Source organism: Macrobrachium rosenbergii, chromosome 4, assembly GCF_040412425.1.
Source record: "Macrobrachium rosenbergii isolate ZJJX-2024 chromosome 4, ASM4041242v1, whole genome shotgun sequence".
NCBI lineage: Eukaryota > Metazoa > Arthropoda > Malacostraca > Decapoda > Palaemonidae > Macrobrachium > Macrobrachium rosenbergii.
Window position 1 is genome coordinate 44,242,083 of NC_089744.1, and position 23,708 is coordinate 44,265,790.

Below are 23,708 nucleotides of genomic sequence, written 5' to 3' on the forward strand. Positions count from 1 at the left end.
CCTACATCAAATATACCTTAAATTATTATCCTGTTACTGTATTAATCTTTGAAATTATATTATTAAAATTTCAAAAGTCATCTTAAACATTAGTATCCTTAAAAAGCCTTCCAGCCAAAGCAGAGAGAAAGAGAGTTACCACTTCGACTTATAATTCAACAAGGCTGGCTGGGGAGAGAGAGAGAGAGAGAGAGAGAGAGAGAGAGTTTATCTCTTTAATCTCTCTGACAACAACAAAATTTGTATGTTTTATGTCTTCCAAAGATTGAATACCTTTACTACACATTTTTAAAACACTATGAACACACACACACACAAACAATTTTCTTTTCCTGAGAGAGAGAGAGAGAGAGAGAGAGAGAGAGAGAGAGAGAGAGAGAGAGAGAGAGAGAGAGAGAGAGAATAACACCTTACGATATTAAAAGATTGAAATTTTTGAGCCTTTGAGGGCAACACTCCCCTTCCCCTCCAGCCAATATGTCAAACTGTCAAGTAGATTTACATTTAACCTCCCCCCTCCTTTCTCAAGTCAAGGAAAAAAGACTGGGAATCACTATTTGTTCGTTTAAAATGTAAAAAAATTTACTACACAAATGCATGGAAAATATTATATTATTATTATTAATCTTAATATTTGAAAATTAGTACTTATTAGGTAAATCATTTATTTATCAAACAAAAGAAATATATGTACAGTATTACATGTCGGAAAAATTTTCTCATCTAAATAAGAGAGAGAGAATTATTTTTATTTGTTATTTAATCTTATTAAACTTAATGTTAATATTTGAAAATTATTATGTAGCATAAATCAGATTTTATCATAAATTGTACCTTCTAAAAATGCTTAGACTATCATCCTGAAACACTTATGTATCATTTTAATATAATTTCAGTAGTACTTTAATATAATTTGAATATTTCAGTAGTATCAATTCTGAGCATCTATCTTCACTTTAATGAGGTCAGGTCCGTCCTGAATGGATGGGAGAAAACCCGTTTCTCTCTCTGAGTTGCATATTATTTAATCTTAAAGTATTACTATTATTATTATTATTATTATTATTATTATTATTATTATTATATTAATCTTAATATTATTTGAAAATTAGTAAATCAGTTTTTATCATAAAAAAATGTATTTAGTCATGAAAATAACAAAAATACACTAATTAGTGAATATATCCCTACAAAAAAGTCCACTAATTGCCAAATTTTTCATGAATAATTTATACAGTAAACCCCCCGTATTCGCGTTCTCATGGTTCGCGGACTCACGCATTCGCGGGTTTCTCTGTGGAACATATCTAACCATTATTCGAGGAAAATTCGCCCATTCGTGGTATTTTTCACTGAGAAATATTCACTAATTACTGTATTTTCATATAATTTTCATGAATAAATGAACTTTTTGTGATAAAACTATTAAAATACTCAGGTATATGCATTTTTACAGGGTTTTTCTGTGTTTAAACTATCAGAATGGGCAGTTCTAAGTGTTTTTAGAGGGGTTTTAAGTATTCGCGGGTTGTAGCTATTTGCGGGGGGCTGTGGGATGCATCCCCCGCGAATAGGGGGGGTTCACTGTAGATAGATATGTTCCAGTGAATCGGTGAGTCCATGAATCGTGAGAACTCAAATACAGGGGGTTTACTGTACAGACAGCTCCTCGTTGGACGGGTCGATATTGTACTCGGCTAGCACTGCTGGACCCGCGTTCAACTCTCCAGCCAGCCAGTGAAGAATCAGAGGAATTTATTTTTGGTGATAGAAATTCATTTCTCGCTATAATGTGGTTCGGATACCACAATAAGCTGTAGGTCCCGTTGCTAGGTAACCAATTGGTTCTTAGCCACGTAAAATAAGTCTAATCCTTCGGGCCAGCCCTAGGAGAGCTGTTAATCAGCTCAGTGGTCTGGTTAAACTAAAGTATACTTAACTGTACAGGCAGTCCCCAGTTATCAGCAATCTGGTTTTACAGCGCTTGTCTAGCGAAGAAAATTGGTGAATTTGGCCGTTGATATGTGCCGATTTCCGCTTATCAGCACCGATACATACCTAACAGAGGTGCCGCTCTCCAGTTGTCAGCTGTGATAAGCACTGGATTTTTGGTTATCGGCGATTTTCACTTATCGTCATGCCTTCGGAACGGAACCCCGTCGATAAGTGGGGATTGCCTTTACAGTGGATCACTTTTATCGTCATGCCTTCGGAACGGAACCCCGTCGATAAGTGGGGATTGCCTTTACAGTGGATCACTTTTTGAGGTCCCAGCACACAAACGTATTAGAATACATGGGAATAATGGAGACACCACCACTACAAGCACCCAAGGCAATTTTTTAGTTTCAAAAAGCAGTTTTGTCCATACAGGTTGACCATCACGAATTCATCATCTTTGGGGCCTGCAGGGTGCTGGATTAGTGATTTTGCTGGATTACAGACTGGTTAGCTTAGAATACACTTAACCCAACAGTTAACCACCTCATCCTATCTTTAAAATACCCTGTAAATCAGTACAAGTTGGTTAATATAAAAAAAATGTAAAATGAAAGTCAAGTTACATTTTAATGAAGCAAGGGGAAAATAAATAGTACAGACATTACCCTACTTATGAACTTTCAAAGAATTTTTCCAAAGAACAGAACATGAGGAAGAAGAAGAACCTGTTCCTTTAACCCCTTCCCTGATTATTCCAAGTATCTTCGTGATTAACTACCATGCATTCTTCTTACAATTATGAGAATATTCGTTCATACTCATAAAGTATTCCAACTTATTTCTATCTTCTCAGTTTATCTCAGTCTTTGATGAATACAGTAAACCCCCTGTATTCACGTTCTCATGATTCGCGGACTCACGCATTCGCGGGTTTCTCTGTGGAACATATCTAGCCATTATTCGCGGAAAATTTGCCCATTCGCGGTATTTTTCACTGAGAAATGTTCACTAATTACTGCATTTTCATATAATTTTCATGAATAAATGCACTCTTTGTGATAAAACTATTAAAATACTCAGGTATATGCATTTTTACAGGGTTTTTCTGTGTTTAAACTATCAAAATGGGCAGTTCTAAGTGTTTTTAGAGGGGTTTAAGTATTCGCGGATTTTAGCTATTTGTGGCGGGGTATGGGACGCATCCCCCACGAATACGGGGGGTTCACTGTACCCATTTTCTATATGTATTTTTTCAAATCATGCAGTATTGTAAGGAATTACTTTGGATGTTAGAAAGGTAAAAAGAAGAAAATAAAATTTAGATTCAAGCAGCATTCAGAATTTAGTATTCTTTCTACCTTTCTAACATACAAAGTAACCTTATAATACTGCATGTTTTAAAAAAATACATACTACATATAGAAAATGGGTATTCATCAGAGACTGGGTTAAATTGAGAAGATAGAAATAAGTAGGAATATTTTAAGAATATGAACAAATATTCTCGTGATTGTAAGAAGAATACATGGTAGTTAATCATGAGAATACTCAAGATGATCAGGGAACGGGTAAAGGAATAGGTTCCTCATCTTCCTCGTGTTCATTGCAAAAATTCTTACCAGCAGAATAGGTGCCCAGAGCAAAATTTGAATGTAAACATCAACAAAAATTATGCACTTCATATTAAAAACCAACTTATGAACAAATTAAGATAAGAATGGCCATTTGGAATGTAACTCATTCGTAAGTAGGGCAGTGTCTGTACAGGTAATTCTGTTGACTTACACAAAGTTCATCACTGAAGTTTCCAAAGTGAAGAGCTTGAATTTGCAACCAAGCACATTTACATGTCTTGAGGTGACGGGCTGTCAGGATTCCCATCTTATTTATCTTGGAATTTTTGTGTGCGTAGGGTACATACAAACACACAAACTCATTCGCTGACATCGAAGAACTTGCTACTGCTTGTTTTGGTTCATGTTGTTATTTTTGTGATTTTTTAAATTTATCTTTTATGATATTCTCATAGTAATTTACTGTATTTTCTCACTTTTTATTTTGACAACCCAAAAGATAACCACAATCGTGTGCATAGGGTACGCATGAACACACAGTCATTCGCTGGCATCAGAGAAATTGCTACAGCTTGTTTTGGTTTGTGTTGTTACGCTTATGGTTTTTAATTTATATTGTATGGCATTCTTACAGTAATTTACTGTATTTGTAATTTTTTATTTTTACAACCCGAAATATAACCGCAATGGTGTGTATAGGGTGCATGCGAACGCACAAACTCAATTGCTGGCATCGAAGAACTTCTTACAGCTTGTTTTGGTTTGTGTTATTATGCTCTATATTTTATGCTATTCTCATCAGTATTTTTTTTTTTTTCCACAACCTAAAAGATAAACGCAATTGTGTGCATAGGTTACGTACGACCGCACAAACTAATTCTGTGGCATCGGAGAACTTCCAGCAGCTTGTTTTCTTTCATTTTGTTACGCTTACGATTTTCTTATTTATATTTTATGCTATTCTCATGTATTTATGTACTACTTTTCCATTTTTTTCCAACTCAAAAGACAAATGCAATCATGTGAGTAGGGTACATAAGAATGCACACAAGTAACACCAACAAACAGTAGCAGAAGATTGGTGTGGTGACCTAGGAAATTTTGAAGTTGTTCTAGCCAAAATTAGTCCTGGATTAGTGATGGAACCAGATTAATGATTGTTGGATTAGTGATGGTCGACATGTAACTAGTAAAAACTGGCTTGTAAGAGCAACTATAGTTATTATCAGTATTCATGCATACAGCATTTTTATGACATCTTGAAGTTTTTTATATCAAGACTCTCTTAGAATACACAATAATTTTCATTACAGTCTGTGGCACTTTACAGGTAGGCGTCGAGTTACGACTTATTAGGTTTTTATCATGCATGGTTGAGCACAATTGTAATGCAAATTGGTTTGCAATTCAGTATACAGGTGCATATGGGCTACCCCATAGCCTAACTCCTTTTATCCATGACCTACCATGGTTTTATCACCTTGAATATATTTTTATGTAATAACTTTCTATTATTCTTTACAATAATGCATTATATTCATTTGTTTTACTTTGAATTTAGTAAATTTACTTCTATACATTGTGTTCCCTTACCATGAATTATACCATGAATTATCGTATTGTGTGGTAGACTACACTCTTACTATATTGTTTTTAAGAATTTTATGAAAAAGTCTTTAATTTTTTTGTTTTATTGTGATCATCAATTTCCCATTAAGCAATGTAATATCACGGAAACCTTGTGCACATTACTTAGCCTGTATTTACATCTATCTTTTTTTTTGTCATTTATGATATATACAAAGGCCCACTGTTTAGCTTTTGTTTGTTTTGTTTTGTTAGTTTTAACTTAGTTGTCATATATATATATATATATATATATATATATATATATATATATATATATATATATATATATATATATATATATATATATATATATATATATATACACAGTACAGAGGAGAATGTTATCACTGTCATATTATATTTTATTTCACTAATTAATTTTCCAATTTATCGCAATGTTTTGTAACTTGTCCAATGTTTACATCCATGTTTCATATGTTTCAATGGTAAGCCATTGGTAACTGCGCACAAAATAAAATCAGTTTAACCTTATTTCAGTTGACTCTTGATAATATCACACCATAGTAATTAGTACAACACTGGAAAGTGCTTTACCATATCCAATCGTTAGTTTTAAATCGGTTTATTTCCATTTTGTCATAATGTTACAAAACATTTGTATGGTGTTTGCATATCACATGTGGGCCACATGCATTTGGTGATGTTTAAGTTTTCATGTTTTCTCAGTATTTTTTTAAAAGCTTATTCTAAGAATGGTTGTTAGTTCATAGGTATTGCATGGTAAATTATCCATTTCCATTTATGAATTCATCAAATCTATCAAAGAACTTTCTTGCTACATTATGCAAACTGAATCTTCTTTCAAACCTTTTGAACCATCAGTGCTTGCGATGAATTCTTGTTGATATTCACTACCTGTGTGTTCCTAAAGGTCTGAAACAGACTTCTAGCCTTCGCCTGGATAGTTATATGGCTTAATGGTGTTTGTTTTTGAATCTCACCTTCTATGCACACCATCAATAACTGTTCCACTTCATGGATTGACCCTTGCTTTTGTTTCAACACTGTTGAATGTGGAGGTTCTAGGTCATGTGTTATTGTGCTTATTCTTTTTCCTTCTTTAAACTGAATAATCACATTCAGTTGTAATTCCAATTTGATAGCCTTTCTAGCCTCTTTGGCTGGCTAAATTGTTCATGATGAAAGTGTCCTTTCTGTTAACATACTACAGCTTAATAAAAAGTTTTAAAGAGTAAATGAAGCGTAAATGACAGCTGTTGTTCTTGGGACTGACACTAGCACGAAACAAGTGTTGTAAGAGAGAAATGCAAGCAGATGTGTGCGTATATGCATGTTAGGCGGGCCACAAGCTATCAAACATGTTTGATCATATGCTGCTACAGACTGCAGCTGGTGTACGTTTACATATCAGTATGCATGAAAGAACTTTGGCATAAACATTTTAATTGGACAAATATCCAACTTTTAATCAATCTTTCCAGTCTAGCCATACATTCACAAACTGTTTAGTTGTATGATCATATGCCATGTTGGATATGCATGTTTGATAGTGTGCCTGCATTACACATATCGCTGGGACTGCTACTTGGTAAGCACTACCTGCTGCATGATATTTTGCAAATTTTTATAATTTTTTGTATAGTTTTCTTATTTTCAGAATTTTTTGTTTTGCTATGGTCGTAATCTGCACTTGTTGTAAGTTGAAGCCTATCTGTACTACAGTCTTTCATAAACAACAGCCAACAGTCTTTACTGCTCTAAGCACTGGGGGTTTTTCTGAGTAAAGTAGGCATTTGTTCTAGTACCGACAATTTCTATTCTCTCTTTGGGGCAAACCTTCTCACCTCAGACCTGAAATGAGAAAGGGTAGGGTCCCCATTAGTCCTAACATGAGGAAGAGCAGTGACTTAATATATATACATATATGAAATTTAAAAATATTAACAGGACTATAAACTGGCCAACTTATAGCCAAAACAGTATGCTGAGAGGCATCTTTGCAACCGTCTTTGCTTCACAACTGAATACCAGGTGAAGGGGCCCTCACTGAGATCCTCTTTGGCTCATGATTAGAGAAAGGGGAAATGCTTGGCAAATCTGAGGGCAGAGTCACAAGGTTCAACACAACAACAGGCTTCACTGCAACCCTCTCCTCCTTGAGGCTCAAGAGGGGAAGCAACGATCAACATCTCTGAGGGTGGAGCCGCACCTCTTCGAACACCCGCTGGATAGAGAGCCAACATTCAGGGACTCCAAGAGCTGGGTTGCATGCTCATGGCAGTCTGGTGGCAACAACGCTCCTGCCACATGTTGCAGGAGGTTTCATCAAAGCTGCCCTATGCTGTAGCTGACTGCATGGAGACCCTCGACCATCTCCTGTGAGCAAGAGGCTTTCTGAAGGAATGTAGAAAGGCTGTCATTAAGTCCAGGGGGCATTCAGATAACATCCTGTACCAGAGGTAATGGTCAATGTATAGAGCTGGTGCCATTCTAGAGGGATTTTCTGTACTGTACCCTTACCTCTATGAATAATCTGGCTACATTTTGTAATTACCTCCATTGTACCAAAGGTTTGTCAGTCCCAGCAGTCAAGAGATATTGTTCCATGCTAGTTTCAGGATTAGGACACACTAGTTTGGATATCTCCTCTAACATGGACTTGATGTGGATTCCTAAATCTCATGTTAAGATTTTGGAATGGAATTTTGGTGTAGTACTAAAGTTACTGAGCATTTACCCATTCAAGCCCTTGAATGCAGTCTCTCTTAAGCATTTGATGAAGATCCTGTTCTTGTTGGTTTTGGTGTTGGCCAAAAGTGCTGCTTAGCTTCAGGCCTTCTCTCTGTAATTTAGGCTTTACATTTCAAGGAGCAGTCCTTTCCTATTATTTTTGCCATCTTAGGGCAAAGAATGATTCATGCCCTGAGCTTTGCCTCATTCCTTTAAAATTTACAGTCTGTTCCCCTGCGTTCCAAATGGAGAAGACTCCTCCCTCTGTCCAATCAGAGTACTCTGACTTTACATGCAAAGGACTAGGGATCTCCGATGTAAGGTCAAGAACCTTTTTCATTGCCCCAAGAGGCCAGATGTCCCAGTTTCTGAGAGCACTTTGGCTTTCTTCCTTAATAAGCATACACCAGTCTAGACCCCTACCTTTTTACCCCTATAGAAGGTCAAGTTTCTTGATGTGAGGGCCATGGCAGCCTCTGTTACATTTCTTTTAAAACCTCTCTGGAGGAGGTTGTAAATGTGGTGCAATAAATTTTATTATAAAAATTTCCATTTTTCATTCTCGCTCCAACACTAGCTGGACTGTGGAGAGAGCTTAAGATCGGGTTAGTTGTCAGGGAGTCAGTGTAAGAGCTGTAAAAGCATATGTAAGGCCATTTTAAGTTAAAGTATAACCTAGCATAATGTATTCACCTTGTACTTAGTGTGCTCTGCCTTATGATAATTATTATTATAATGAGGTTTATTATTTGATATATAATATCAAATACAAGGTACCATTATAGTTCTCAAGCATATGATATCATACATCCATTAAAATCTTCCTGAAGTATGCAATCGGTTTTAATCTTGCTCCTCATTTATTCTTAATTATTCTATCTTATTATTATTCAGAAGATGAACCCTCTTCATGTGGAAGAAGCCCAGAGGGGCCATTGACTTGAAATTCAAGCTTCCAAAGAATATGGTGTTCATTCAAAAAACATAACAGAAGGTGAAGGGAAATACAGAAAGAAGAAGAGATAATTTATTAGGTAATAAATAGATAAATAAAAATTAAGGAAATTATTAAAATACAAGGAGAAACTTAGGAAGTTTCAATTGCACGACATCCTCAGGGAAGCTGTGCCACAGTCCAGTGGTGTGTGGAATAAAGGACCTCTGGAACTGAGAAGTTCAACAGTGAGGCACATTTAAAGCATACTGATGCTGCTGTTCAGCTAATGTGGGTGCTCTCTGTGGGAAACGGGGATCAGGGATCAGTTGTGAACATGAAAGATCTGTTTTTTAAAATATATCTTATGAAAAATTGACAAACAAGAGACCATTTGTCAATGGTTAAAGTCATAACTTGCTAATATTAGGAAACGGAAACCTACCACCGTGAACCACTGCATCAAAAAGAGATAAGTCTCTGGCAGAAGCAGGCTAATTGTTCACTTTTTTTTTTTTTTTTTTTTTTTTTCCCAATCTTTTTCTTGTGATTTTCTGGTAATCAGTTCATTAGAATATTGACAAGTAACTGACACATGGTTACCTGATGAGTAACCCCCATGCCCCTATACCTATGTGCGAAATATGTAATATACAAATAACAGTAAAGCATATTTTAAAGGTATGTCCAAAATATAGAATCCAAAGAGACATTTTATTTAAAAGATATTCCTTTAAAGATATACTGTCAGAAAATGACAAATTTTCACTTTTTAATATTTTAAAATTTCTTAAATTTAATCATTTATATGATAAAATATAAGATTCATAGAATAATTTATAATATATTCCTAATTAACTTAATTAGTTCTTAGATAAACATATGTCGCTAGGTTTAATTAAATTATTAGGGTTTAAATAGCTTGTCTAATCCTTCGGGCCAGCCCTAGGAGAGTTAATATTAACTCAGTGGTCTGGTTAAACTAACGTTAAAAAAAAAAAAAAAAAAATCTCACTTTCCTGCAGAAGGTTCTTTTACTTTTTTTTTTTTTTTTTTGTGGTAACTGTTGTAGGGTGTTTAATATTAGATCAGATTTGTATGGTTGGAAGGGAGGGAGAGGTGTCCCCTTGACCTCTGCATCCCAAGTGTTGGGTGGAGGATCCACAACAGAGATAATCAGTTTTAATTCCTTTTTGTAATACAGATAAGCATTGACTTACAAAGGATGCAACTTAAGATAATCTACGTTTATGACGGTAGTGAAAAAATTGCGAAAATAAGAAACCTATATAAAAATAAAAATATACAAAACATTGTGCAGCAAGCAGCACTTACGAGTAGCAGTCCTGGCGATGCATATAAAGCAGACCTTGAGCTATCAAACATGTATATCCAGCATGGTATATGATCATACAATCAAACAATTTAAGAATGTTTGGCTAGATTGGAAGGTTTGACTAACAGTTTGATATTTGTCCATATTCACACCAAAGTCCTCTGATGCACATTTGATTGTACACCAGCTGCAGTCTGTAGCAGTGTATGATTAAAAATGTTTGATAGTTTCTGGCTGCTTAACAAGCATAAACACAAACACATTCTCTCTCTCTCTCTCTCTCTCTCTCTCTCTCTCTCTCTCTCTCTCTCTCTCTCTCTCTCTCTCTCTCTCTCTCTCTCTCTCTCTCTGGTTTTCATGGGACAACAATTCATCCAGTAAAAAGGTGGGAAAGGATATCAACCTTGAATTAAAAGTGAATGTGTCTAATCAGTATGAAGGAGGAAAAAGAATGAGGACAATAGCATGTGACCTAGAAATTCCACATTCAACAGTCGACAATTCATAAGGATCAAGAACGCACATGTGAAGCATTTAAAGATTTCCTTCAATGAATGCTACTGTAATTACGAAGCAAAGTCAAGGGCCAATCCATGAAATGGAACGATTATTAGCGGTGTGGATAGAAAACCAGAGTAAAAAACGAACACTATTAAGGCAAAGGCGAGAAGTCTGTTTCAGACTCTTAAGGAACGTGCAGGTGGTGACTGTCAACAAGAATTTATCATAAATACTAGATAGCTCAAAAGAAGAATCAGTTTGCATAATGGTCAGGTAACAAGACAGGCAGCAAGAGAGTTTGTCAGTAGTTTTGATACTTCATTAAAGAAAAAGGATAAAATACTACAACATTTCCCATGCAAAAACTATGAGTTAATTACCATTCTCAGAATGAACTTAAAAAAACTATTAACCCTTAAATGCCGAGCCTCTATTTACAAAAGTGTCTGTCGTATGCTGGCGGCGTTCGGGAGTTAGCACCGAAGTGGGATATATATATATATATATATATATATATATATATATATATATATATATATATATTTTTTTTTTTTTTTTTTTTTCAGCACGCTTAGTTGTCAAGATTAAGAGTTCATTTTTGGCTCCTTTTTTGTCATTGCCTGAAGTTTAGTATGGAACCATCAGAAATGAAAAAAATATCATTTTCATATATAAATATTGGAATATATGACAGCGCGAAAAAAATTTCATATATAATTGTATACAAATCGCGCTGTGAGCAAAACGGTTAAAACTAATGAGTTATTTTTTTTTTTGTATTGTACACTAAATTGCGATGATTTTGGTATATAACAAATTGTAAAACGATCAAAGCAACACAGAGAAAAGATTATCACAAAATGATGCATGAATTCATAGCGTGTGTACGTAAAAAGTTTTTTTTCTAAAATTCACCATAAATCGAAATATTGTGCTAGAGACTTCCCGTTTGTTGCAAAATGAAGGTAATTGATTGAATATTACTAGACTGTAAGTGTTTTAGCTTACAATAGCACTTTTCGACCATTTTGGTCAAGTTAAAGTTGACTGAAGGTTGAATTTTTTCTATTTATCATAATTTATATGAAAATATTTCAAAACTGATTAAAGCTACAAACATGAGTTATTTTATGTTGTATTCTACATGAAATTGCACACATTTTCATGTATAACACTTTATATAAGGCCTAATATAAAATGGTGCGAAAATTACAACAAGGTGACTAAAGAAATTCTGAGATTTTCAGCAGAGTTACTGCGCGCGGAGGTAAGGAAAGTTTTTTTCAAAAATTCACCATAAATCGAAATATTGTGCTAGAGATATCCCGTTTATTGCAAAATGAAGGTAAATGATTGAATGTTACTAGAATGTAAGAGTTTTAGCTTAAAATTGCGTTTTTTGACCATTTCGGTCGAGTCAAAGTTGACTGAAGGTTGAAATTTTGGCAGTTGTCGTGATTTATATGAAAGTATTTCAAAACTGATAAAAGCTACAACCATGAGTTATTTTTTGTTGTATTCTACATGAAATTGTGCATATTTTCATGTATAACATTTTATGTAACACCTAATATAAAACAGTGCAAACATTACGACAAAGTGACGAAAGAATTTCTGAGATGTTCAGCCGAGTTACCGCTCGCAGACGTAAGGAAAAAGTTTTTTAAAAAATTCACCATAAATCGAAATATTGTGCTAGAGACTTCCAGTTTGTTGCGAAATGAAGATAAATGATTGAATATTACTAGAATGTAAGAGTTTTAGCTTACAATTGCATTTTTCGACCATTTTGGTAGAGTCAAATTTGACCGAAGGTTGAAATTTTGGCACTTATTGTGATTTATATGAAAATATTTCAGAACTGATAAAAGCTACAACCATGAGTTATTTTTTGTTGTATTCTACATGAAATTGCGCACATTTTCATATATAACACTTTATGTAACGCCTAATATAAAACGGTGCAAACATTATACAAGGTGACTAAAGAATTTCTGAGATTTTCGGCGTTTAGTTACTGTGAGCTGTCGTAAGGGAAAAAGTTTTTTCAAAGATTCACCATAAATCAAAATATTGTGCTAGAGACTTCCAATTTGTTGCAAAATGAAGGTTAATGATTGAATATTACTAGAATGTAAGAGCAAACAATTGTGTTTTTGACCATTTCAAAGTTGACCTAAGGTTGAAATTTTGGCACTTATCGTGATTTATATGAAAATTGAAAGATGGGTTATTTTTGTTGTATTTTACATGAAATTACATTTTCATATATAAAACTTTATTTAATGCTTAATATAAAACGGTGCAAACATTATGACAAAGACGAAAGAATTTCTGAGATTTTTCGCCGTGTTAACGTGGAAGGAAAAAAGTTTTTCAAAAATTCACCATAAATCGAAATATTGTGCTAGAGACTTCCAATTTGTTGCAAAATGAAGGTAAATGATTGAATATTACTAGAATGTAAGAGTTTTAGCTTACAATTGCGTTTTTACCATTTGGTCGAAGTCAAAGTTGACCAAAGGTTGAAATTTTGGCACTTATCGTGATTTATATGAAAATATTTCAAAACTTATAAAAGCTACAACCATGGGTTGTTTTTTGTTGTATTCTACATGAAATTGTGCACATTTTCATATATGAAACGTTATGTAACGGCTAATGTAAAATGGTGCAAAAATTACGACAATGTGACAAAAGAATTTCTGAGATTCGTCGCTGATGCTCTGTAGTGCGAGAAGAAAGAAATTCGCACATGCGCTTCTGGGTAACGCATGTAAACAAAACAACAGCGTGATCCGTGAATTCCGGCATCCCTCAAGGCACGTGATTTAAAATCTTTTGCAAACTAGGCCTATAACTATTTTCCCGCGAATATTTAAAAAAACTTTTTGTAGTTGACCTACCGTACATCCACTCGGCACCCGACAGACAATATTAGTCGACATACGATACGTCCAGTTGCGTTTAAGGGTTAAATGCGATACCATAAACATCAAACGCATGAGCCCCTCACATGATACGCAAACAATGTAAAATGTTTTGCAACATTATGATGAAATGGAAATTAGTTGAAATCAAACTAGAGATCAGACTTTATTTTGGGCGCAGTTAATTGGAAAATTAATTAGTTAAATAAAATATATTATTAACAGTGATAAAATACTCCCTTGTGTACTTTAAATATTTAAGTATGATACCCAGTTAAATTAAAAAAAACTAAATTGTCTTTGCATAAGACGAAATGCCACATATAGGCTAGATGTAAACATGGGGTAAGTTACACACACAAGATTTCCATGATATTACCAGAAGAAATGGGAAACCAATGATTACAATAAAACAGAAGATTAATAATATCCTTTTAATACATTTCTTAAAAACAATAAACTCAGAGTCCAGTCTACAACACAATATGAGTGACTTAATACTCACTAGTCCAGGCAGTCCCCGGTTATCAGCGATCCAGTTTTATGGCGCTTGTCTTGTGACAACGATAACCGGATTTTCAACACTGATCTCCGGGTATGTTATCAGTGCCAATAACTGGATATCAGCGCTGATAACCAGGGATCGGCACTATTATTGCCGATTTTTGGTTATTGTCATGCTGTTGGGAACGGAACCCCACCGATAACTGGGGACTGCCAAATTCATGGTAAGGGAGCACAACAATGTAAAAAGGCAAATTTACTGGATTTAAATAAATGAATGCAGTAAACCCCCGTATTCGCATTCTCACGATTCGCGTACTCACCGATTCGCAGGATTTTCTGTGAAACGTACAGCAAACCCCCCGCATTCACGGACTCACCTATTCGTAGATTTCTCTATGGAACATATGTACACATTATTCACTAAAAATTTGCCCATTCACAGTATTTTTCACTGAGAAATATTCACTAATTACTGTATTTTCTTCTCATTTTCATGACTAAATGCACTTTTTTGTGATAAAACTATTAAAATACTCGAGTAGTGCTCGAGTTACGATATTTCGCATTACGATAATTCGATTTTGCAATGGGGAAAGCAGTTAATACCGATACGACAATATTTATCAACTATTTTTAAATTTCGCATGAGCGCAGGTAGCAGCATACAGGCAGCGAGATACAGTGAATTAAGGTATAACATTTTAAAAGATCCATTATGTTGATGTTTTTATAATACAATATGTGAATATAGAGTACAATATAATGTAGGCTATGCTACCGTGTATGCCTACTATATACCATAGTGTAGGCTAAGCTAATTCTTGTTTGTTATTCAATTTCTCTTTATATTGAATTGTCATAAGTCACTGTGCATGAACCTCCAGAATTAGCTGATATTAACAATGACTATACCCTGTATGTATAGAGTATACTTTATAGTGTAGGGTACGGTATATTCAAGATACGTTTTGGTATTTCTTACGTTTTTTCCAACAAACAATGGTTTTTTTTGGATCCTAACCCCATTGTAAGTAGGATAATACCTGTATAAGCAGTTTTAGCTTGTTTTGTATGTGTCTGAACTATCAAAATAGGCATTTCCAAGTGTTTTTAGAAGGGGTCTTAGTATTTGAGGGTTTTAGGTCTTCACGGGGGGCGGGGTACGCATCCCCTGTGAATATGGGGGGTTTACTGTATCTATAATTTATTTATGAAAAATTCGGCAGTTCGAAGACTTTTTCGTGGGGAAAGATTCACTAATTAGTGTATTTTGATGTTATTTTCATGACTAAATACATTTTTTATGATAAAAAGTATGATTTACTAATTTTAAAATATTACTAAGATTAAATAATAATAATAATAATGATAATAATAATAATACTGTAAGATTAGATAATACGTAACTCAAAGAGAGTGAGAAACTGGTTTTCTCCCCTCCATTCAGGATGGACCTGGACCTCAGTAAAGCATAGATAGATGCTCAGAATTGGTACTATTGAAATATTAAAATTATATTAACCCTTTAACGCCGACTGGACGTATTTTACGTCGACAAATTTTGTCTGTCGGGTGCCAAGTGGACGTAAAATACGTCGACTACAAAAAGTTTTTTTAAATATTCACGGAAAAATACTTATAGGCCTCGTTTGCAAAAAATTTTAAATCACATGCCTTGAGGATGCTGGGAGTTCACGGATCACGCTGTTGTTTTGTTTACAAGCGTGAGCATCAGCTAACTCTGCTGAAAATCTCGCATGCTTAGTCACGTAATTTTTTCTTTCTTATCCTTTATATAAAGTTTTAAAGAAAGCATCAGCTAAAAAAACTCTGCTGAAAATCTCAGAAATTCTTAGTCACTAGTAATATTTCATTTATCTTTAATTTTTGCACTATTTTCTGAAAATTAGAATTCTTTTACATAAAGTTTTATATATGAAAATGTGCGTAATTTCATGTAGAATACAACAAAAAATAACTCATGGTTGTAGCTTTTATCAATTTTGACAGTTTTGTATAAATCACGATAAGTGCCAAAATTTCAACTTCAGTCAACTTTGACTCGACCGAAATGGTCGAAAAATGCAATTGTAAGCTAAAACTCTTACATTCTAGTAATATTCAACCGTTTACCTTCATTTTGCAACAAATGAGAAGTCTCTAGCGCAATATTTCGATTTATGGTGAATTTTGGAAAAAACTTTTTCCTTACATCCGCACTAACTCTGCTGAAAATCTTGTAAGAGCCTGACGCCGTCTCTTCCAAACACGTGTGTGTTCGTGTGTTCGTCGTCCATCGGAGTGGAACAGACAACAAGAGCATCTTGTTTTCTTTCTCTAAAGGAACGCGATTTCAACCATACAATATTTCCATCTGTTTCTCCCTAACCATTGTTGTGTTGATGTATGTACAATCAGCACGGCTTGCATTGCCATGCAAGCATTCTAATCATGTACTCATAATGTTCCAACGAATCTTCTGTATCAAACTGTGTGTATGTTTCTGTTTGTGAAGATGCCAAATGTTTCGCCACTCCGATGGACGACAAACACACACGTTTGGAAGAGACAGCGTCAGGCTCTTACAATCTCAGAAATTCTTTAGTCACTTTGTCGTAATTTTTGCACAGTTTTATATTAACCGTTATGTAAAGTTTTACATATGAAAATGTGCGCAATTTCATGTAGAATAAAACAAAAAATAACCCATGGTTGTAGCTTTTATCAATTTTGACATATTTTCATATAAATCATGATAAGTGCCAAAATTTCAACCTTCGGTCAACTTTGACTCGACCAAAATGGCAGAAAATTGCAATTGTAAGGTAAAACTCTTACATTCTAGTAATATTCAATCATTTACCTTCATTTTGCAACAAACAGGAAGTCTCTAGCACAATATTTCGATTTATTGTGAATTTTAAAAAAAAAAACTTCCCTTACGTCCGTGCGCGGTAACTCGGCCAAACATCTCAGAAATTCTTTCGTCACTTTGTCGTAATGTTTGCACCATTTTATATTAGGCGTTACATAAAGTTTTATATATGAAAATGTGCGCAATTTCATGTAGAATACAACAGAGAATAACTCATGGTTGTAGCTTTTATCAGTTTTGAAATATTTTCATATAAATCACAATAAGTGCCAAAATTTCAACCTTTGGTCAACTTTAACTCAACCGAAATGGTCGAAAAACGCGATTGCAAGCTAAAACTCTTACATACTAGTAATATTCATCATGTACCTGCATTTTGTAACTGATTGGAAGTCTCTAGCACAATATTTTGTTATATTATGAATTTAAACAAAAAAGTATTTACGTCCGCGCGCGGTAACTAGGCCGAACATCTCGGAAATTCTTTCGTCACATTGTCGTAATGTTTGCACCATTGTGTATTAGTCGTTACATAAAGTTTTATATATGAAAATGTGCGCAATTTCATGTAGAATACAACAGACAATAACTCATGGTTGTAGCTTTTATCATTTTTGAAATATTTTCATATAAATCACGATAAGTGCCAAAATTTCAACCTTCGGTCAACTTTAACTCAACCGAAATGGTCGAAAAACGCAATTGTAAGCTAAAACTCTTACATTCTAGTAATATTCAATCATGTACCTTCATTTTGCAACAAATTGGAAGTCTCTAGCACAATATTTCAATTTATGGTGAATTTTTGAAAAAAATTTTTTCCTTATGTCCGTGCGGTAACTCGGCTGAACATCTCGGAAATTCTTTCGTCACTTTGTCGTAATTTTTGCACCATTTTATATTAGGCCTTACATAAAGTTTTATATATGAAAATGTGCGCAATTTCATGTAGAATACAACAAAAATAACTCATGGTTGTAGCTTTTATCAATTTTGAAATATTTTCATATAAATCATGATAAATAGAAAAAATTCTACCTTCGGTCATATTTAACTCGACCGAAATGGTAAAAAACTGCAATTGTAAGCTAAAACACTTACAGTCTAGTAAATATTCAATCAATTACCTTCATTTTGCAACAAATGGGAAGTCTCTAGCACAATATTTCGATTTATGGTGAATTTTTGAAAAAAACTTTTTTTTACGTGCGGGCGTTACAAATTCATGCATCAATTTGTGATAATATTTTTTCTGTGTTGCTTTGATTGTTTTACAATTTGTTATATACCAAAATCATCGCAATTTAGTGTAGAATACAAAGAAAAAAAAATAACTCATTAGCTTTAACCGTTTTGCTCACAGCGCGATTTGTATGCAGTTATATATGAAGTTTTTTTGCGCTGTCATATATTTCAATATTTATATATGATAATGATATTTTTTTCATTTCTGATGGTTGCATACTAATCTTCAGGCAATGACAAAAAAAGGAGCCAAAAATGAACTCTTAATCTTAAAAACTAAGCGTGCTGTGATTTTTTGAAAAAAACTTTTTTCCACTTCGGCGCCAACTCCCGAACGCCGCCGGCATACAACAGACACTTTTGTAAATAGAGGCTCGACGTTTAAGGGTTAACATTACTCAGTATTCTATGTACCAGTTGGTCGCCTTTGGTAATTTTGATGATAACTACCTATTTTTTGCATACCTTGAGGAAAATGTTAAGTTTGTGTTTATAGACATATTTTATATGTGCTGCAGTGCTTTATAATGGTTGCATTTTTATAATTTATGTTTTTGTGAATTATAAAGTTCATTTAAAGGTAGCCAGTGTACATGGCAAGGTTAAGCTAAGTTTTTTGGGTAAGTTAGCATTAGATAAAGGTTGGTCATGCATACCATTCAGTTTTTTCTAGTGTTCAGCAGCCATTAGGCTGTGTGATCAGAAAAGAGGAGTTAATGTAATTAATTGTTATTGAGGTTTGTATGCAGGCATGCAACTACCAGTAATGTTTAAAATTAAATACAGTAAGTTTTTTCTTCAGTATTTTTAGGATTGAAATGATTTTATCCTACCTTTCAGAAGAGAGTAGTTATTGTAATTAATTGTTGTTGAAGTTTCTGTGCAGGCATACCACTAGCAGTAATGTTTAAAATTGTGAGTACTTTTAGGATTGAAATTATTTCATCCTCCCTTTCAGGAACGTTAACAGAGGATTGGGCCGTGCTAACATTGGAAAAACTGGCAGTCCTTCAAGAGATGATTTTCCTTCTTTTTCTGTAAGTGTTGGGAAACCTTTGTCATATTTTTTAATTGATCAGTGTTTCAGACCTTAAAACTGTTAGTAGGTGTTATCTTATAGATTTAAAACTTTATTTATAGACATGTTTTTGCTATTTTAAAAATACTATACTCTTTCAAAATTTAATGAAACTTCTCATACATTTTTTACTGTCCTGACAGTGGATTAGTCATATAATTTAGTACAGGCCTTGTCATATATTGCTTTTCAACCATGTTTTGAGTCATCTGGGATTCTCGGTACATTGCAGAATGGAAAAAATATTTTATTAATCGGAATAAAATTTAATAAACTTTACTTGTAATTAACCTTTTGAGGTTCTGATAATGATTATACAGTAATCTCTCAATTATCCAGATCAATAGAGCCAAGGCAATGTCAGATAAGAGCAAAATTTGGATAAGGGCAAGTAAATAATTGTATGTTTGTAAAAGCAAATATCTACCCTTATCACCCTACCTTATGAACACTTCATAATGATAAACCCTCAGTATAATTATAAACAACAGCCATCACAGTTTAAAAAGAATACGTTATGCAAAAGGCAGTTATCTATCTTTTTTGGCAAATTTATAACAATATACAGTGCTCCCCCATGTTTACATGGGAATAGGTTCCAGAACCTACCATGGAAATGCAAAAATCCCCTCTAAAAATGCTTATAACTGGGGTATAACTGCCAAATACCTTGTACACCTTAAACTAAAATGCTTATAACTGCCTGTTTTGACATTTCACTGCTTAATTTGTTAGTTCAAACAAAAACATACCTTAAATTACCGTACTAAAACAATTTGATATCATTTCAAACAAAAAATACACCCCAAATCATCATCCCAAAACACCCAAAGTAACCTTACATTACAGTACAGGCAGTCCCCAGTTATCGGCGGAGCTTCTGTTCTGACGGTGTGATGATAACCGAAAATCAGGGATTTTTCGGCGATTACCGGGCTTATCGGCACCGACACTCTGAACAAGAGCCGTAAAACTGGATCGCCGATAACCGAGACTGCCAATAACTGGGGACTGCCTATACTCTCCTACTTTTGTTACTTTTAAGTAGGCTAAATACACCCTTAAAACACTAACTTCCTATTTTAACAGTTCATTGCCAAACTTGACAGTTCAAACAGAAATATACCTCAGACTACCATCCCAGACCACCCTAATATAATTTGTCATGTTGCACAATTGAGTTCAAGCCTACAACTGTTACTCTCATGTATCCCCTATCATTCAAACATGCACATTTTCTTTGGCCTACATAACTTTGCGCATCATTCTGCTCATATTGTATGTAATGCACTGGGCATATATTTTATGGATATTTTCCTGTGTTGTAAGATGATTTTGAAATATTTACTGTACAGGTACATATTTTATGATAGTACTACTGTATATAGCATATCTAAAATATGTAAGTAGTTTAGATCGACCAGACATGTACATACCTCTAAACAGAATGCTAGGGTTGTTGATTATGTCATGTTAGTAATTTCGTGATTATTTACAAATACATTCAAGATAAAAAAAGTAATTTACTACAGTAAGTTGTTATTAATCTTTTAAATGATATGATTAATATAATTTCAAAGTCATATTAAACATTTCACCCTTAAAAATATATACAGAGAGAGAGAGAGAGTGTTTTAAGTATCATTCGTCACTATTTTATTTAACTACCAAATGGGCAACATGATAGTAATAATAATAATAGTATACTGTAATTTAAAAATTTATGCATTTCTGTAGTAAATTAAGTGAAATTTTAAACAAATAATTACATATTCCCAATCTTTTCCAAAGCTCTCAAGTGAGGGGGTACTGTTGGACCTATCATATATGTCAAATTCTGACCATGAGGGTTGCGGTCAGACACTGTATTTGAGATAAACGACAGGTCCAACCTCCCCCCCTCACGTCAGAGCTTTGGAAAAGATTGGGAATATGTGTTTTTTTTATAGCGTAGTTGCTGTTTCGTCCTCAAGGAGTTACCTTCCATGGTCTACCAGAGCTCCATGGTGACCAAACTAATATCAAAGAATTATCTTCTAGTTGGTCTTTTGGCCAGGTATTGTGTCGTAATGATTAACATTATAACACATGATGGAGTATATAATGGACTCAAAGATAAGAGGGCACTTTCCCTTATCTTCAGCAAAGCTGAACCCAGTTTTTCCAACATCAAATAACCTGCAAGAAAGAGAAGTGACTATTGCGCATGCACATCCGCCCTCTTGTTTACAACCAGGCTGTTTAAAGACCAAGGAGCCATTACTTCAGTTTGGTCCAAAGTGAACGGTTTACATCGTTACCAGCGCTCCGAAAAAATTCTGCTTTTTTCTCCGTTTTAGTATCAAGGATTATGGAGACATCAAAAATAGCAAGATAAGTGCTCAATATTAACAAACAGTTGAAAGTTTTAAAATGTTCCACAACTTACTATTAATATGGAAAATTCTTTCAGATTATACAATGTCTACAATAATGTAGGCAGTAAGTGAGAATAATTCAGACTAGATTAACCCTTAAACGCCGAGACTCTATTTACAGAAGTGTCTGTCATATACCGGCAGTGTCGGGAGTTAGCGCCAAAGTGGAAAAAAAGTTTTTTTCAAAAAATCACAGCACACTTAGTTTTTAAGAGTAAGAGTTCATTTTTGGCTCCTTTTGTTTTGTCATTGCCTGAAGTTTAGTATGCAACCATCAGAAATGAAAAAAATATCATTATCATATATAAATATTGAAATATATGACAGCGCAAAAAAAAATTTCATATAACTGTATACAAATCATGCTGTGAGCAAAATGGTTAAAGCTAACGAGTTATTTTTTTCTTTGTATTGTACACAAAATTGCAATGATTTTGTATACAACAAATTGTAAAACAATCAAAGCAACACAGAGAAAATATTATCACACAATGATGCATGAATTTGTAACGCGCGGACGTGAAATTTTTTTTTTTTTTTTTTTTTCTTCAAAAATTCACCATAAATCGAAATATTGTGCTAAAGACTTCCTGTTTGTTGCAAAATGAAGGTAATTGATTGAATATTACTAGACTGAAAGCGTTTTAGCTTAAAATTGCAGTTTTCGATCATTTCGGTCGAGTTAAAGTTGTAGAGTTTTTTCTATTTATCGTGATTTATATGAAAATATTTCAAAACTGATAAAAGCTACAACCATGAGTTATTTTCTGTTGTATTCTACATGAAATTGCGCACAATTACATATATAAAACTTTATGTAACGACTAATATAAAATGGTGCAAACATTATGACAAAGTGACGAAAGAATTTCTGAGATGTTCGGCCAAGTTACCGCACGGATGTAAGGAAAAAGTTTTTTTCAAAAATTCACCATAAATCGAAATATTGTGCTAGAGACTTCCAGTTTGTTGCAAAATGAAGGTAAATGATTGAATATTGCTAGAATGTAAGAGTTTTAGGTTACAATTGCGTTTTTCTACCATTTCTATCGAGTTAAATTTGACCCAAGGTTGAAATTTTGGCACATCGTGATTTATTGGAAAATATTTCAAAACTGATAAAGCTACAACCATGAGTAATTTTTTGTTGTATTCTACATGAAATTGCACACATTTTCGTATATAAAACTTTATGTAACAACTAATATAAAACGGTGCAAACATTACAACAAAGTGACGAAAGAATTTGTGAGATGTTCGGCCGAGTTACCATGTGCGGATGTAAGGTTTTTTTTTTTTTTCTCAAAAATTCACCATAAATCGAAATATTGTGCTAGAGACTTCCAATTTGTTGCAAAATGAAGGTACATGATTGAATATTATTAGAATGTAAGAGTTTTAGCTTACAATTGTATTTTTCGACCATTTCGGTCGAGTTAAAGTTGACCGAAGTTTGAAATTTTGGCACATATCGTGATTTATATGAAAATATTTCAAAACTGATAAAAGCTACAACCATGAGTTATTGTCTGTTGTATTCTACATGAAATTGTGCACATTTTCATATATAAAACTTTATGTAACGACTAATATGAAACGGTGCAAACATTATGACAAAATGACGAAGGAATTTCTGAGATTTTCAGCTGAGTTATCGCGTGCGGACATAAGGGAAAAGTTTTTTTCAAAAATTCACAATAAATTGAAATATTGTGCTAGAGACTTCCAATTTGTTGCAAAATGAAGGTACATGATTGAATATTACTAAAATGTAAGAGTTTTAGCTTACAATTGCATTTTTCAACCATTTCGGTCAAGTCAAAGTTGACTGAAGGTTGAAATTTTGGCACTTATTGTGATTTATATGAAAATATTTCCAAACTGATAAAATCTACAACCATGAGTTGTTTTTTGTTGTATTTTACATGAAATTGCGCACATTTTCATACATAAAACTTTATGTAACGGCTAGTATAAAACGGTGCAAAAATTACGACAAAATGACGAAAGAATTTCTGAAATTTTCGGC

General features: G+C 33.8%; 2 protein-coding genes across 22 annotated transcripts in view; one reads left to right on the top strand and one right to left on the bottom strand.

Moving 5' to 3' along the window:
- LOC136833716 (UDP-N-acetylglucosamine transferase subunit ALG13-like) overlaps positions 1-23,708 on the top strand; it is a 539,859-nt gene that overhangs the window by 189,175 nt on the left and 326,976 nt on the right. For all 21 annotated transcript variants that reach the window (XR_010851592.1, XR_010851593.1, XM_067095956.1 and 18 more), the window contains one exon: positions 19,143-19,221. Coding sequence is in view for 19 of the 21 variants with exons in the window: in XM_067095956.1 (XP_066952057.1) it covers positions 19,143-19,221 (79 nt within the window). In the remaining 2 variants the exon portion in view is untranslated. The remainder of the gene's footprint in view (positions 1-19,142; positions 19,222-23,708) is intronic.
- Positions 1-23,708, bottom strand: part of LOC136833810 (uncharacterized) — a 345,490-nt gene that overhangs the window by 67,423 nt on the left and 254,359 nt on the right. The gene's annotated exons all lie outside the window — the stretch shown is intronic.